Raw genomic sequence first — 17,519 nt, 5'->3', positions numbered from 1 at the left:
CGCATACAGCGGAAAACGCATTTTTAAAATAGCCGATAAACTGGATTATTTGTTAGTTTGGGTTAGTTTAGGTTAGGTTAGGTTGGGTTAGGTTAGGTTAGGTTAGGTTAGGTTAGGTTAGGTTAGGTTAGGTTAGGTTAGGTTTGGTTAGGTTAACCTAACAAATAATCCAGTTTATCGGCTATTTTCAAAATGCGTTTTCCGCTGTATCCGCTTTAACCGAACAGTACCGATATTTTAAATCAAGCCAATAAAAAAATCATTTATAAAATAGTCATGTTTACAATAGCGCTTGGTAAACTTACATGTAGTTTTTCAATATCTGTTTAGACACATAGATTGAGTGAACGCATAATAACTATTTGTCGTAAATAATCGTTTAAACAAGCTGACATACATGCAATTTATTTAATTAGATGCCCATGACGGCCGAGTGGTAACGCGTCGGCTTATAATGTCATCGATCTGAGTATGAACCTACTAGGTTGATAAACTGGCTAACATTCTCGTTCAAACAAACATATGTTAATATAACCTCCACTTTATTGAGGCCCTTAATACTATGATCCTTTCAGGATAAAACGTGTTGATATAAAAATATTCTTAATGAAAGGTTTGGAATAATTTCAGAAACATACATATTTTTCAAATCTGACACTGCATGTTGTGTTGTCATAATATTTCATTTGGTTTAATGCAAAGTTATCTACCATAAGTTTCTACCTACTAAGTTAGTACCTACCAAATCCATTGAAAAGATTCACGGATTATGCTGAATATGTTACTATCACGTTCAGATTTCATAAAAAAAATCACATACGATTTTTCCTAGTGTTTTATTTCACCCTCGGAATATTATTATTTTTTACTCCGTGCGCATTTGATACTATGAGATAGTGTAGAAAACTAGTGGGAAGGTTTTACTGCGAGGAATATATTTTTCCGGTCATTTCTCTCCCAGCAAAGGTAGTTTACGACCTTCCCAGGTGAATTCTGAGCTCTCTGTGTGCATCGCGCGGCAATCTTGCATACGGAATAAACAATATTATTTTATTTTAGTGGAGTGTTTTATTTGTTTCATTCATAATCGTGGAGTATTATGCGCGTGGTGTGTTAATTGATTATTCTGATGTAGAATTGGTATGAAATAAACAGGAAAACAACAGTTTTGTTAATTATAAAATATACATAATGTTTCATTACATATGTACATATTAAATAAAATACTGGTAATAGAAATAAATACATTTTTTAGGTAATAATAATCTGTTTTACATTGTGTAGAAAAATTGGAACCTATATCTCCTACCTACAATCTACCTCTTCATATATCTTTACCTCAATCAACCTACCACTTCGGATAATCGGTTTTTTGTAGATATGAAAGTGGTAACGCAAGTAAAATCAATGTAATGAATTTTGATACGAATTTAAAAATTAACATAATTTAGAGTAGGGATTGGCTATCGATGGTCCATGATACGAGGGTGGGTCAATAAGTCCTTAGAAAAGCCGACAGGTGGCGCGACTAGTACTGTAAGCTGTTTGTTTTCATGCAGCGGCACTACCGATTCAGTATGCTGCGAAGTTTCAATCAGATTGGTCGGGTTGTTGTGTGTTTTTCGTACATTTAAAAAAAAAATTTGCTTGTGGAAAATGGAAAAATGGAAAATGGAGAAAATTGAGTTTAGAGCTGTTATTAAACATTTTAATATAAAAGGGTTAACAGCAAAGGAAATAAAAAAATGAGTTGGATTTAGTTCACGGCATATCTGCTCCTTCACTTGCAACTATTTATAACTGGTTAAATGAATTTAAACGTGGTCGTACATCAACAAAGGATGAACCACGCTCAGGACGTCCTGTAGAGGTGACTACACCAGAAATGATCAATAAAATCCACGATATGGTGTTAAGTGACCGAAGATTAAAGTTGAGTGAGATAATTGAGGTTACAGGGATCTCAAAAGGTAGCGTCATTTCTATTTTACATGACAAATTGGGCATGAAAAAAATTTCTGCAAGATGGGTGCCGCGTTTGCTCACAGTCGACAATAAACGCAATAGGGTGGTGGCCTCTAAAGCTCTGTTGTCGCTCATGCAACGCAATCCGGATGAATTTTTTCGACGCTTTGTGACTGTAGATGAAACATGGATACACCACTATACTCCCGAGATGAAAGAACAGTCAAAGCAGTGGATTGCGAAAGGCGAACCATGTCCAAAGAAGGCGAAAACCGTAAAATCAGCTGGTAAGGTTATGGCTACTGTATTTTGGGATGCACGTGGAATTATTTTCGTTGACTATTTGGAAAAAGGAAAAACAATAACAGGGGATTATTATGCATCTTTATTGGACCAGCTAAAAAACAAAATTGAAGAAAAACGGCCTCATTTAAACAGGAAAAAAATCCTCTTTCATCAGGACAATGCCCGTGTTCACACATGTTTACGATCAATGGCTAAAATTGAAGAATTGAAGTTCGAATTGGTCGACCACCCACCGTATTCGCCAGATTTAGCCCCCAGTGACTTTTTCCTTTTCCCAAACTTAAAAAAATGGCTAAGTGGACAACGTTTTTTTTTCAAATGAAGAAGTCATCGATCGGACAAATGCTTATTTTGAGGACCTTCCGAAAACTTATTTTTCTGACGGTTTAAAAAAAATTGAGAAACGTCTAACCAAGTGTATTGAGCTCCAAGGAGATTATGTTGAGAAATAAAAAAAAATACAAAAATAAAAACTGTTTTAATGCTTTTTTCTAAGGAATTATTGACCCACCCTCGTATTTTGCAATTTTTGTGGCATATAAATGGCTGACCTCACAACCTTACGACCTTCAACAATACATTTTATATGTTTAAATATATAAAAACAGCAAAATTGAACCAGTAGATATTAATGATCTAATAGAAATACGAGGGTAGTCCCAGAAGTACCCGACCTAATAAAGAAAACACAAAAAAATTGGTAAAATATATTTTTTTTTCTCTCCGTAGTCTCCTTTTAGGTTGATTCACTTTTCCAAGAGATGTTTAATAGCTTCGATACCCTGTTTATAGTGAAAATCGTCGAGCTCCTCAAAATATCCACTCCACCTCTTCATTGTTTGCAAATCTTTTACCACCGAGCCATTTTTTCAAGTTTGGAAACAGAAAATAATCCGAGGGGGTTAAATCTGGCGAATAGGGTGCGTGAAGATGCAATTCGAACTTTAACTCATTGATTTTGGCCATCGCGATAACGGATGTGTGAATTGATGAATTGTCCTGATGAAACGAAACTTTCTTTTTCGACAAATGCGGTTGTTTTTTCTAGATTTCTTCAATCAAATGCTGCAATAAGTTTGAATAATACACGCCGTTGATTGATTTTCCTTTCTGAAGATAATCAATGAAAATTACCCTACGCGCATCCCAAAAAACTGATGCCATGACCATGCCTGCAGATGGTACTGTCTTCGCCTTCTTTGGAGCCGATTTTCTCCTTTCAGTCGATTGTTTTGACTATTCTTTCGTGTTAGGTGTAAAGTGATGGACCTATGTTTTATCCATGGTTATGAATAGACGCAAAAACTCTGCTTTATTGCTGTGAAATTTTGCCAAACATCCTCACGACGCTGTTTTTGTTCCATTGTGAGTAATCGCGGCACCCACTTTGCGCACAGCTTTCTCATGTCCTAAATTTCAGTCAATATGTGATGTACATAACTTTTTGAAATGCCTATTATGTCTACTAGCTTGTGCAATTTCAGTTTACGTAAATCCAATACCATGTTGTGGATTTTCGTCACCATTTATGGCGTGGTCACCTCATTTGGTCGACCACTGCGATGTTCGTCTTGGCAGCTCGTCCGAGTTTGTTTAAACTCAGCCACCCAATATGTTACTGTTGTAAACAAAGGAGCAGACATCCCCAGAGTAGAATCTAGCTCCGCTTTGAGATTGGTTGAACTGAAGCTTTTTAAATGAAAGTATTGTATCACATAGCTATGACCAATTTTTTCCATGTTTACAAATTCACTGAGAGCGTTCACTGTTGATGGCTGACAAATAATTACTGAACAACGTAGCATCGTCAAACTTCAAACTTATACTTTATAAGGTTGGTACTTTCTATCATGGTCATTACTTTCAAACAACAACTGATATTATCTATACGTCAGGTTGGGTACTTCTGGGACTACCGGTACACCATTGTATTGATGGAAACTTTGGATTCACAACATGATGAAAATATTGAAGAATGCATTTTATATATATATAAATGTTCAACAATTTTATCGACTGTTGAATATCTTTTTCTTTTTTGTGCCCTGTCTCAAGGTTTGTGAGATAAGCCATTATTCTTCTATAAGGGTCTCGCTTAGCGGAGATCTTTCCTTGAATGATATTACACAGAAGTTGATAATATATCTAGGGATGTCGCATGGTGTCGCCAAAATATACTAACTATCTTGTTTTTATATCTTTGGTCTCTTTTGAAATCATCTATAATTATTTCAGTACTACAGTATCTGTGATACGGAGTTTTATTCCTCTTCCTTTCACAAACTTCGGTGATTTGAACTAGATTAACCCATATACCGTTTCAATGCAGTCGATTAATAAATGAAGTATACAAACCATATATACACTAACAGCAAGGATAATATTTTACATTAAATAAATAAACAAGGGTCTGTGAACCCAAATGCAATGTTTGCTAATTTAAAAGTAGAACCATATAATTTAATCTTTAGCAGTATGAAAACAAATAGGAATTTGTAAAATGTATAAATCGTGGTATTTTTTTTTTGATTTTTTTTTTAAATAACGTTTTCTTCGGGGTTCTGATTGTAGGAATATCCTAAATGAAAGTTTAGTTTGTATTTACTTATTATGACATCTAATTATCTCTATAGTATGAATATAATGATATAAGCCTGGGAGTTTTACCACTATTATTGGGCTTCATGGCCTGTTGTGGTGTTTAATAAAGAAACAAATTATGTGGTATACATAAACAAGAACACGAGATTAGTATCAACAATCAAAATGTCTCGCCAAATAAAATAAAAAAACATTACCATAAGATATTATTAATGTTAACTCCATATAATTTATCTTTACAATGTCACACATCGTTAGTAATTTAAAAGTCCTTGGTTATTAAAAGGTACTTTTTATAACAGAAAAAAACCATGACGACTTCTAAAATATAGTAAAATTATATGGTTCGTTGATCAGCAGTTAAAAATTGGATATATAAGATGTGTTTTAAAATTTGTCAAAATAATATCACATTGTACAACATATTTTAAAGACGTTTTTATATCAGGATAACCTTCACAAATAAATGTAGTGTTAACATTTTTGCAGTGTTTACTTGTTGGGATCAGTTTATATGATTTAACGCGATTGCCATGTAAATAATAATGGTTCACCATCCATTACAAATTGGGATTAATGGTTTCAAAATCGGTTACTTTTTTTAAAAGTATTTTTTTCTTAATTTTGGTTCCATAAATTATCAAATCCAGCTCTGTATGTTATTAAAATCGCATTAAATTGAAGGTTGATTGCAAAGTTGGTTATATTCATCAACAGCTATTTTTTATATGCTTCTACCCACATTAAAAATATATATATTACTATATATACGTAGTATTTTATTTGTTATTCGCTTATCTATTTAACTCAGAGTAACGATTTATAGAGAGCGCCTATTATTCGGCAAAATGAAGCCGTGTTTCTTGCATATAACACACAGTAAAATCTAGATTTTATTATTATAAACTTAACTATGAAACGTTATACCATCGTGTTGCTTCCAAGTATGGCTACCAAATTTAAACACAACATAGTTGGCCATATGTTTTACTGAATTGACTAAAAATAATTACCACTAACTTTATATTTAACACAAAAACAATAAACTTTAGCAACACGTGCTCGCAGTTTTTAATGAATGTAATCAATCAAATCCATATTTACCGGCGACGTTTACAAAAAATATTTAGTTCAGCCATATAAATTCTATCTTACTCTAACGCATAGTGCTGAGATACAAGCGTGCCAAATGCTTACTCACTCGCACTTATGGTTCGTTTTTGTTCAGGCCTTTTACTAATATTTTTGAAAAAGGCGAAATACCGAGGTTTACTATTTTGAAACTAATAGCCTGAATTCAGCTTCAGGATTTATTTTTAAAATATCTACAAATTCAATAATAATTTACGCAATTGACTCTAAAAACTAAGTGAGTGTATCTAAAACTGTGTATACGCTTGCGGGTTAATAGAAGCGAGCAATTACAGGGTGAATAACTTGGCAACAGTTGCTACAAAGACATTTACAATTCAAAATGATTTTGTTGATTTGATCATAAGTTATCTCTAAGTAACCTTTTCGTATAAAGAATATGTTTTTAAGATCACTATAAATATCATACAACGTCACACCAGTCAAGGCTGGCATGAATCTCGTATTGTCATGTCATTTATTTAATTATACTTTTCCAAAACCGGGAGATATTAGTAATCTTCGGTCCAATTTTTAGCGGCATTTGTTTTAAGTTCACTGAATGCCCATTTTTTGCCTCTATCAAATCTGAAATCCCCGTTTTTGGAACAATAAATAATAATCTTATTATATTAACCTTTCGAGCATTATTGTAGTCTTCGGCAGCTAGTCGTGAAGTGAATGTGATAAAAAATGAACACAGAATTTTTTTCTATGCAATTGTCTATTTCTATATTTAATATACCCACATCTATTAACTTATAATATTATGTTTTTATCCAATATTGAATAAACATAAGGTTTTTAGAATGTTAGATTATTTATTAGAGAAAGTTAGACCAAGTAGGACTTGAACTCACATATTTCAATTTCCGGGTGAGTGCTATCGCCTTAGCAATCGATCCGTCAATGATTCATGCAAATTATTTCTTATAACTACGTTTTTTTAACTGAGGTAGGTCAAATTACACCAATCAGTGAAACTATTATATACATAAGACGACTATCGACGGTAGTTTATCATATTTATGTATTGTAGCGGGGCTTAATTTTTACAATAAGTTAACCGTCTAAACTGTCAAAAGGTTCTATGTTTTAACACAGATTTTTCGAAATTATGTTATTTCTATTAACTTAAATAATTATTAGTGGAATAATATCTTAATTTTGTATAATTGTTTAATTTTTCTCAATGTACATATATTATTATAATAATTAAGCAAAATGCATGTAAAATCTTTAAATTTATTACCGTAAGAAATGAATACATATAGAATAAGTATTGATGATTGAATATAACAAAATTGTATAACATAAAGATAATTTATAAATCACACTATTTTTTGTAATGTTTTACTATGTAAATAAAGACGATGTTGCAATAGGTGAAGTTTTTTTTAAATTCACTTGCGTCAAATGTATTTATAAAGAAGTATAAAAAACTAATGACTGTAATGAATGTACTTAATGACATAAGTAACAGCGTAGGATATTTTTGTACATTTTTATTACCTAATAATATAATATTACTATGTCAGGATATTGTATGATTGTGGAAGCGAATAGCAAAGGAAATATCATAGATTTTATAATTGCATAATTATTGCCCTTCATAATAGCCTGAAATATAAATTTACATAATCAGTAGGTAGTTGATAATTTCATATTTAATAGGAAACAAAAATAAACGTGATATTAAATTTACCTGATTAAATTGAGTTTATAACGATCAAGACTAGTTTCGACAAATCAAAATAATCTTATGAACGATGGAGCTAAATTGCATTAGCTCTACTAAATAAATTAACCCATTGAAACAATCGGCGTCAATTTGACGCCGCTGTTGACCAAGTGATTCTGGACAATCGGCGTCAATTAATTTGACACCTTACTTTCAGGTATTTCTTAAAACCCTACTTTTTTAAAATATGAGTGAATAGAAATGTAAGTTTTGAAAAAATATAAAATTAATTATATAATGTAAAAGTTGTAGCAGTTTTAGTGAAATCTTTACTACAAAATATATTTTAATCTAGCCTTTTTCCCATTTTCTGTCTGTCTCCAATGGCTTAAGCCTATTTTTTTCTTGTAAACTGTATAACCTACTAGTGTATTAAAATAGTACAAAAATTCGACACTTCAGTAATGGAAAACATTTTTTATATATAATCGAAATTAAATACGATTACATAATTATTGATATTACGTAATCAATTTATTATTTATAAAATGGAAGATAGCTTGGACGAGATTTACATGGCCTAGATGTCGTTGAAAATTATGGCAGTATTAGCCTGTAAAATAATTATATTTACATATATTATTATTAGTATGTATATTGATATATTTATATAAGCATAATTATTGACTCGTCAATCGCAAAGCAATTATTTTTGGTAGATTTCACCCATTGAAATAAGTGATTTTAAAATATTAGAATTATCGTATGATGCATGATCTATGTTTGTAGCATATTAACTGAATTTTAAAGTTGAAACAAAGCTTATTATAACTATTTACAAAAAACATGCATACAAACAAAAAAAATCGTTATGGAGATCTCTGCCAACTTTTAAAAATTGAATATACTATTCAGTATATTTTCTTCCATAGTGAATGACATATTATGGCTATTGGTAAAAAATATATATGTACCCTATATTGTTTACTTATTTAAAGGTTTGTGACTAGGTCATCTCAAAATACATAAAATTAAAACAGTGAAAGATCATACAAAAATGCAACGTTTGCTCATCGAAATGCATGCGGCTCGGTGACATTAAAACTCAAAATGACACCTACTGCTATATCATTCAAATGTTTTCATCTCAGTGATATTAAAAGACATCACAAAATGCATACTGGTGAAAAGCCATGGTGAATTATTTCCCATTTATTATGCGAATTTTTAAGGTAGTTCAAGACTATATTTTGACTGAAAAGAGTGATCACATTATTAAGGAGTTGGCTTCCCCTGGTATATAGAATCGTGATGTAACAAAAATCGTATTCATTTGGTAAGATAATTGCAGAGCATGATGAATGATAATATTATTCAATTTAAGACCATTACTCAATTTATAAATAAATTATAAGTATCAAAATTGATAATCGAGTTGATAATTATATTGAGTGACAAAAAAATTAATTTAAAAATAATAAAAAATACCAACCTTGTTGAAAATATAATCCATATTTTTTCAAAAAAAAAAAAAAAACAGTCAAACTCTTTATAGTCACAGAGGTTTAAGGGAATTTTATATTACTGTCTATCATGATGGACACACTAGAAAGCACATTCATTTAAAACACTTGCAACACTGTATGAATAAGGTACTTTTAATTGTTATTTTATCAATAGGAAGTCATTATTTGTATCAGGCGCGCACGTAGTTAATCAGGTGGGATAGGTGATACCGGACGCGGAGCATTCTGACCGGTGGCCACGATACAAGTGTTTGTTCTATACAACCGCATTAAGCTTATATGGCCCTGGTAGATTTATTCTCTCGGCCCATTGTTTTATTTGTTTCCCGAGATAATTAGGTCCATCGGAGGTTCGGACAAGTGGGCAGTTAACGCTATTGTGGGTGGAGAGGTAGACGGATTTTGGTTGCGTAAAAAGGGATACCTGGAATTGCTTATGTAGTCCTGATACAAATAAAAAAAGATGAAAGATTGCTTTACAGCGCTGTTGTTTTTTAGTGGTCAATTATTTTTGCGTGCTTTTCGGATTGGGGGAACCTTTTTTAATAGCGGAAATCTCTGAACCCTTTTAAATATTAATAACAATAAAACACTTTTTCAGGAACGTACTATAGATAATGATATACTTAATAATATTATGTTTTTGAATAAAAAATATTTATTTACTTATCATATTTTGGTACTTTGAAATTCATGATTACTTTCACAGTCTACATATTTAATCAAAGCCCTTAACTTGAATCGAAATAAAACATGTATTTAATCTGTGATTGTGAGAAATTATCATTACATACCGGTCATTTCTTCGCAGTATTACCTATACAAATATTATTAAATAACTGGTTTTCCTGTTCGACAAAACATTTTATTTACTATTTATGATCCTAATAAGATCATATGGGTCTACACAGAGGAGAGGTTGGTAACACCAGATTTTCATTTTTACGAAACATGGGTGTTAACTACTAACTTGCTTAACCTATATTAGGTCCATACTTTGACTCCAAACACAAATTGAAAAACCATATATTATATTATAAGCTTTGAACCTGGGACCCACGATATTATAAGCCAAAGCATAAACCACTCAAGCATCGTGGGCGTATACGACTCTCCAATTATATTATGTAGGTAACAAAGTTGTGTTATGTGGATTGGTTATTAACCGTTGATTCAATCCACTAATAGTACTAAATTTAAAATACTCGTTGATTGAAAAAGCGACACATACATTTCAGGGAAACACGAGATTGGATTCCTTGTAAGCGATTGGAAGCTTTAACATATTGCCGTCAGTATTTTCATACATACGAGTATCATTAGTGCTTTTAGGTTGGGTTGTACATAGTACCTTTCATACATGTTTTGTAATCACAACACAACACAACATAACGAATCTCGTTTGTATCTGCTTCATTTTATTAGCCAAATATGTTTTATGACATTGAATTAATTTGGAAACTGTATTTTAAAATTATATTATTTGTAGTTTGTATGTATGCACTTAATATTTTATTTATTTTAACCATTATATTATGAAAATGTATAAAAGACGTTTACATTAAAATTATGCAAAGCATTTCGAATCAAAGATGTCAATGATAACTTTAGCCGTACGACTATTTCATGAAAGTAATATAGATTGTAATTTATTATCCCTTCACATTATTGTCTGATGAATATACCCATCTCCTGTACAGCACCGTTCCAGCGAGATTTTAGTGTACTACGTTGAATCAAGGTGCGTATTTTCCTCGTAGTGCTTGCTAGCTTTTTGACAGTGGGGCACTAAGAGCATTAAAACAATATATCGTTTCTAATCAATGAAAACAATTATTGACAAAAATTAACATTTTTTATTCTCCCTATTACCCTTAATAATTATAGTAAGCGCAGTGGTACTGTGGTATTAATGTATAAAAAACTAACCTTAAATGTGGACTGAGGAAAAAAAATGTTAAGTTTATAAGCTAAGAAAAATCTTTATTTATTCAATTGATAGTTTGATTACAATCTCCAAAATAAATTAAATAAAAATTAAGATAAATTAAAAAAGTAAACCATAATACACATCTCCTTTCTCTTTACTAAATATTTCATAAATCAAGCCGATCAAATATTAAAAGCTTTTATAATTTACACTTAGAAAATCTACTAAGAAAAATATGTAAAATAAAAATACGACGCCTAGTGGGACTCGCGCTAGCATCCATTAGATTTGCGCCAATGTACTTTACCAATTGAACTATGTGTGTTTTATATAATAACAATGAAATTAATTAGGTAGTAAGTAGTTTTAACATCTTGAAGCGCTTCACAAATTGCATTATTTCTAGTCGGCTTTTGAATACAAAAAATAGTTTTATTTTAAAATCATACTTATGATACATCCACATATTTTTTTATATACATACTTATTTTAAATAGGGCCGTGTCTGAAGATTCGATCCCACGGTTGAGCAAAACAAAATACACGTTGTATTTTCAATGTGCGTTTGATTCAGTGCACGGAAACAATTATTGTACCTTGTGAACAAGAATAATAATATACCCTTTACTCCCTCTCGTAGCAATAGTATTTTTTTTTTATTTATTTAAATACAATAGTCTTTAAAGTGATCCATTGGTTTTATGGGAAATCTCTATGAAAACACATACTTATCTCCTAATTATTATAAAAATGAACTGATATAATACAACTTACTTATTTTTTGCGTTTATTTTTACCATTCGATAGTAAATATAAACATAAAACGATATACGTTTTCGCCAAAATATTGAACTAATTACTTATAACTGACGTCTTGGCATAAGGTAACATGTAAATTGTGCGTATAAAATTTTACCGAAGCATAGTTAACCGTGAGCTGTCTTACCGGAAAGAGATGACCATATAGCGTTGAGATAAAAAATAACGTATTGTACGTGGAGAATTGCAGATATAATGACATCCCAATTTTATAATTTGATATTGGTTGCAATCAATTAATATCTGATATTGACGCTGTAATAATTATAGAATTTTTGATAAATACCACTTAAAACTTACGAGCACTTGCCAGAATTTTATAGAAATATATACCTAAGATATGATTGATATTCTAATTTACTTACCTATTTATTTTCTTATGTTTTCCGTATTTTGTCGATATGAATTAATTCTAAACATTATACGGCCATCCAAATTACACACATACAAAGTTACAAGCATGGTGGTGTAACGGCTAAATAGCTAACTCGCCAAAGCATGTATGTACTGTCATGCCACAAGCAAGATAAGACGACTTTATTGTCAACATCACATAATTATATATTTTCTGTCTATTCATGTATTTCTTCAAAACATATTTATATAAATGCTGACTCAATTATTAATAATTATATTTATCATTTAAGTCTTACAATGTTCACTGAAAAACGTAAGAAACACTCGTGCATAATAATATTTATTTTATTCTAAAAATAGCTGGCATAAAAATTTGCTTAGCAGTGAAAAGGGAAATATACTATGAAAACACAAGATGCTGACATAATCTATGAAGATCCAGGAAGATGGGAAACTGACAAAAACTTTTGGTGACATTGCGTGGTGTTAAAATGGTCTACCTATATATAACGGATATAACACAATTTTCAGCAATTCTCATAAGGCATCAATCAAATTTATTCATTTAATATGTAAGTTTTAATATGTAATAGGTTACCTAGTATTAATAGTTTTAAGCTAGACAGTAGCGTAATATACACATAAAGGAACACTTAAATGTACACTTCCAATTAATTCAAAGACTAGTCTAGTAAATTGGCCCTGGAACTATCCATTACAGCACTGTTCCTTGTGTTATGTTTCAACAGGACAATAGGATGCAAATTTAATCATAGCTGGTTGTAAAGTGGCCCAGGATGGGTGGTAGGGGCACCCTAGAAAGTCATGTTTGTACCTCGGGACCGCATTGTACTGGCGTCCATGTAAACGGTGACACAGGCTATTAAATCACCAGGTTAAGGTACTACTACTACAATGAAAATATATTCAATTACACCTAATTACTTTATTGATTATTTCGAAGAATTTATTTGTTAATTGTATAAACATTTTTGACGAAAAATATTATATCATTCACTCTATAATTCAACGAGAAATTTTTCTCCATATTCTGGATTCGAAAACACGTTGAAATTTGGTAGATTCTAGATTAAAATATTCTACTCAGGGATTCAATACCGAACATTCGGTTACTTGTTAACTCACAGCTAGCAGTTTTCTTAATATATTTTTACACACAAAGTATTTATTAGAAATGCAGAATTTAGCTGTTGTAACTGTCAATTATTTGTGAAAAATCTTATTAGCGTTAACAGCGTTTCATTGAAATTGTCAATATTTCTAAGATAATAAAATATGAGTGGTAAAGTGTTTTCATATACATAGATAAATACAATTATATAATATTGATATAATCCTGCATTCCTGAATCGCATCCGGTATGGGCATTTTAGCGCCTCTATTATATACACAAGACTGATATCTGCAGCTATCGAGGGTGGTTTTTCATGTGTTTGTATCAAAGTATTATAATTTTTACAATAAGTTAGCCGTCTAAACAGTCAAAACTATCTATCTTGCTCTAAAATTTAACACACCCAAGAAAGGTGCTGTTAAAATATAGCACTTATTGTTATAATTGTTACAATAAGTGCTAATACTTAAATACAAAACTACCATCTATAGCTGCCAACAGCGGCCGATAGCAGTATTGTGTATAGAATAGATGCGCAGGTGTGCTTATATGATGTATAAGCTCACCTGGAAGTAGGTCTTGATAAAGTCCCTACTTTGCGAGTGTGGTGAGATTCAGACCATGGAGCACACCGTGGAGTCATGTGACATATATGCCGTCCCCGGAGTTTCAACCATACACCAGGCCACGCCGAAATCTATCGCATGGATTGATGCCATGCTGGTTCCACTGGTGACCTGTAATATGGTTATGTGATTTTGTTTTTGTGATTTCTTCTTTCTAAACAAAATGTTTTACTTATTTTTTTTACTACCGCCCTATGATTATATATAATATACCTATATCAAATTGGAATATTATTGTAAGATAATGCCAATATTTATGAGTACCTAACACTAAGTAGTAAGTAAATGTGCGTGTTGGGCATAACGCGGAAAGATTATAAAATAAACCAATGAATAAGGAAGAAAACAATAGTATGTACGCGATGTGATAAACGACGCTAAGTAGATGACATGACAATAGGCTGGAATGTTGCTCAGCAAATAGACAACTGGACTGCCTGGACTGGCTGGACAAATGTCATGATACAGTGGTACCAAAGAGGCACTAAACGCGCACAGGGATGCCCTAAAACTTGTTGGATAGACGAACTCATAAAGTTTGGTGGATGTACGTTGCAGCGAATAACTAAGAATAGAGAAGAGTTGAAGGAGCTAGGGGAAGCTTTCATCCAGCAGTGGATTGATACCGGCTGATTATGATGGTCATATTAGATTACGTAGGAATAGTATATAAAACGAGACCAGAACTATTATTAAAGAATTATTTAATAAATCTATAATGAACTACTAATAGTGTGGTAAATATAAAAAAATGTTTAAATACGTGTAATTTGAATCAGATTGCCAACCACGTAACATATTGGAAAATCGAAAATATATTATAGCATACATAACAATATTTTTTGACGTTCATTTTATGAATAAGTCCATAGTCATATATTACTATTATTATGTATAGTCAATGAACTTCCATTATAATAAAAATGATCAGTAGAAGAGTGTTCAATAAGTTTGTAATAATAATATAAAATTTTATTATTTTATTTAAAGTGTTTGAAAACACAAATAACCTTTATATTCAAAATCAAAATTTAAAAAAAGTAGCAGTAGTTTTTTAACAGTGGGGTAAAAGGTTTGCAACAGAAAAGACTTAAGCGAAGAAGTGCTTTATGATAGAAAATTGTTGCTTATGTGAGTTTTTTTTATTTTATCCAAGTAAAATAAGTTTCTACATAGTATTTTACGTTTGATTTTATTTTCTATCATAAAACTTTTGTGTTAAAATCTCTTATATTTTGAATATAGGAACACACATAATACAGTCATATAATACATATAACTCAAATTCTAGAGTAGAGGTTAAAATTCTCTCCTATTGTTTGAGGGGTCACAAGTATGAATCTCGCGGTTGGTTTAATACACGTGGTTATTGTTATTTTTCTTCTTCTTCAATTAACGAGCTATGTGTATTTGCAAGTTAGACACAAACGCAAGAATGATTAGTTTTAACCGAGTCTCTGAAAAAGTATATCGATATGTTATACCCCGGAGTAAGAAAAGTGATTTACTTACACAAGATTTAAAAGCGGAGTTTATAATAGAGTTTTTATAAACGTGATTACAGTTGAAATTGACGGTAGTCGTAATGCATTTCTGATTTTTTATGAGCTATATTTTCACATATTTATGTCATAAATTGTTTATGTTATAAACTATTTATGTCATAAAATACTTATGCCATAAACTAAATAAATAATTTGAAAAATATACTAATTATTTAAATAATCTACTTATCAAACACTCTTGCAAGTGCACTATGGCGTCGATTCTATACAGAACGTATTATACGGGCTGGGAATATTTTTTCCATTGACGCTTTTGTCGACTGTTTGAAGCCGTGGGAATAATATACGTACCTGAGTACGTGTAGGTATATAATAATAATTAATCATTAATGAGATTTGAGCGATGAAGATTATGTAGTAGCTGAGACCCGGCCATAACACCTGAGAGCTTATCATGATTAAAGTAATTATACAAAAAACTCGCTGCACAAACACAGTCAGGAGTCATGGTCCGGTGGGCGTTTCATACATATTATCTAAAATTAACTTATAGTAAAAAACATAGTGTTTTGTAAAAAAATCTCATAACAAGTAGAATATTTTTTTTGCGGTGTTGCTATGGAAAATTATTAAGTCATTAAAAGATAATTGTAAATGTGACGTAACAGGAGTAATATTCATTTATGAAATACCGTTAAAATAATGAATATTCATGAAACTAACATTAAATAAAAGGTATATTGAACTTTTAAAATATGAGCACGATATTTGCTTGGAATAATCTAGAATCTGAAATCAAAGTTTTATAAATAATTTTACTGGGTCTTTGATTACATAGTTTTAATTTTTTTTCTAAACCATTTCTGGTACTGTTCGGTTATCAGGAATACAGCGGAAAACATATTTTGAAAATACCCGATAAACTGGAATATTTGTTAGTTTGGGTTAGTTTAGGTTAGGTTGGGTTAAGTTAGATTAGGTTAGGTTAGGTTGGGTTAGGTTAGGTTAGGTTAGGTTAGGATAGGTTAGGTTAGGTTAGGTTAGGTTAGGTTAGTTTAGGTTAGGTTAGGTTAGGTTAGGTTAGGTTAGGTTAGGTTAGGTTAGGTTAGGTTAGGTTCAATGACGTCCCTAGACAAAATGCCGCCCCTAGGCAGTGCCAAAATGCCGCCACATTTTTTATACAGTACTTTTTATCATCCTTTCATGACTCAAATATCTAAGAAATGTGTTGTATGGATACACTAACAAGATATAAGTATACAATTAAATCTAATTTAAATGCTATCTCTGCGTCAATAGACAATATTGCGAGTCTACGGTTTCAGATACTTAGGTACGTTCAAAAATACACCTCATAACTTCCAAACTCTCGAGTAACTGGCAAACATATTTGGATAAATTTTAAATTAGCTATGCACGTATCATTGCTGTTCACCAAGAACGTGACGTCCAAGGACAACGGAAGTAAACTAGACATCGTGAACAAAAAAAAATAGTCCTATTAAAACTTTTATAGTAGGTAACCAATTAATATATAACCAGTAAGTTGAATTTTTAAATGGAAAGATATTTCCGTTATTACTAAGTTTACGTAGCTATCTATATATACCCAATGATTCTCCTCGATTTGCCGCCCTTTGGATAACTGCCGCCCCCAAGCGACGCTCTATCTGCCTACCCCCACGGGACGTCACTGGTTAGGTTAACCTAACAAATAATCCAGTTTGTCGGGTATTTTCAAAATGCGTTTTCCGCTGTATTCCTGATAACCGAACAGTAGGTACCCCATTTTTTTATTCAACGAATAATATTTACAAGGTTTGAGAATATAACATTCTATATATTGAACATACATATCTTGGAAACACCTCGAATATACCTATACCTACTATAAAAAATCTTAAGAAAAATATTTTTATTAAATATTTTTCTTTGAT

The 17,519-nt window shown here is 31.4% G+C and overlaps 1 protein-coding gene across 1 annotated transcript in view; it reads right to left on the bottom strand.

Moving 5' to 3' along the window:
- The window catches only part of LOC147079094 (uncharacterized), a 44,718-nt gene extending 35,255 nt beyond the window's left edge, over positions 1-9,463 (bottom strand). Inside the window, exon 1 of the mRNA XM_085953419.1 lies at positions 9,177-9,463. Within this exon, the coding sequence (XP_085809545.1) occupies positions 9,177-9,197 (21 nt within the window). The 5' untranslated portion in view covers positions 9,198-9,463. The remainder of the gene's footprint in view (positions 1-9,176) is intronic.
- Positions 9,464-17,519: the final 8,056 nt, after the last annotated feature.

Source organism: Rhyacophila brunnea, unplaced genomic scaffold (assembly GCF_057557595.1).
Source record: "Rhyacophila brunnea isolate RB1 unplaced genomic scaffold, BYU_Rbru_1.0 scaffold_10, whole genome shotgun sequence".
Lineage (NCBI taxonomy): Eukaryota > Metazoa > Arthropoda > Insecta > Trichoptera > Rhyacophilidae > Rhyacophila > Rhyacophila brunnea.
The sequence above is the reverse complement of the archived record's forward strand: the minus strand, read 5'-3'. Positions and strand labels throughout refer to the sequence as shown.